This window comes from Cynoglossus semilaevis, unplaced genomic scaffold (genome assembly GCF_000523025.1).
Source record: "Cynoglossus semilaevis isolate Cse_v1.0 unplaced genomic scaffold, Cse_v1.0 C19025972, whole genome shotgun sequence".
In the NCBI taxonomy this organism is placed as follows: domain Eukaryota; kingdom Metazoa; phylum Chordata; class Actinopteri; order Pleuronectiformes; family Cynoglossidae; genus Cynoglossus; species Cynoglossus semilaevis.
Window position 1 is genome coordinate 1 of NW_007588368.1, and position 771 is coordinate 771.

General features: G+C 47.9%; 1 protein-coding gene across 1 annotated transcript; it reads right to left on the reverse strand.

Moving 5' to 3' along the window:
* Window positions 1–62: 62 nt before the first annotated feature.
* LOC103399415 (synaptojanin-1-like) lies at window positions 63–761 on the reverse strand. Its single transcript, XM_008338108.3, has 3 exons — window positions 552–761; window positions 392–470; window positions 63–257 (listed from the first exon to the last, which is right to left on the reverse strand). Exons 1-3 carry the CDS (start codon window positions 746–748, stop codon window positions 81–83), a joined length of 453 nt encoding a protein of 150 aa, XP_008336330.2. The 5' UTR covers window positions 749–761; the 3' UTR covers window positions 63–80.
* Between the last annotated feature and the right edge of the window lie 10 nt (window positions 762–771).

Below are 771 nucleotides of genomic sequence, written 5' to 3' on the forward strand. Positions count from 1 at the left end.
GCTCTCCAGTCAGTGGGTGATTTAAATTTGAGACCTCTAATCTGAAGTAAAAGAGACCGAGGATGAGGATCGAACGTCCGTCAAAACCCACCTTCCATGTCATAATCATCATCGCCCATGTCCGTGTCCTCGGCCAGTAGAGTGGAGCTGGCAGAGGTAGGGATGCTGCCACAGATTCGCTCCGCACTCATCTCCTCCTCCAGACTCTTGATCCAGCCTGGACTCTTCAAACGGATGTCAATGGTTTTACCAAGGACCTACAATGTTGCAAAGGCATGTGAAGAAAACATGTCGTCAAAATACTTCTCTTTGTTTGTAATTTAATTTAAACATCCACATGTTTTTATGCCATGAGACGAAGATATAAATAAATAATAAAATCACTACTTACAGTGGACGCACAGAGGGATAAAGCAGCGAGAGCGGAGTAACCTTCAAGGAAGGTCACCCACATCCTCTCCTCCACAAACCTGCACAAACCGGAACAGTGACAATGTATTTCAACCTGCTAATGGTGACATCTGTTCTGATTTAGGGGTTAAATGACTCACCTGATGAGAATCACTTCTCCAAAGTTCGCAAACTTGTCCAGCAGTTCATCGATGAGCGCGTCATCAAAGTAGTCATCAGGGCCGGAGGTGCACAGCGACACCAGGATAGTTCCATCGGGAGGCCCCTGGAGGGCGATGACGTCTTTGTAGACCTGGTGTCGAGCCTCGGGGTCGACCTCCAGGATGTCCACGTCCATTATTGCCACCACTGGCCTGAAGA

Excerpts from the sequence above, each read along its gene's own strand:
- LOC103399415 (XM_008338108.3), bottom strand. The coding sequence starts at position 748 with ATGGACGTGGACATCCTGGAGGTCGACCCCGAGGCTCGACACCAGGTC. Across the intron at positions 471-551 it reads GGAGAAGTGATTCTCATCAG|GTTTGTGGAGGAGAGGATGT; the intron begins GTGAGTCATTTA and ends CGGTTTGTGCAG. Across the intron at positions 258-391 it reads TATCCCTCTGTGCGTCCACT|GTCCTTGGTAAAACCATTGA; the intron begins GTAAGTAGTGAT and ends GCAACATTGTAG.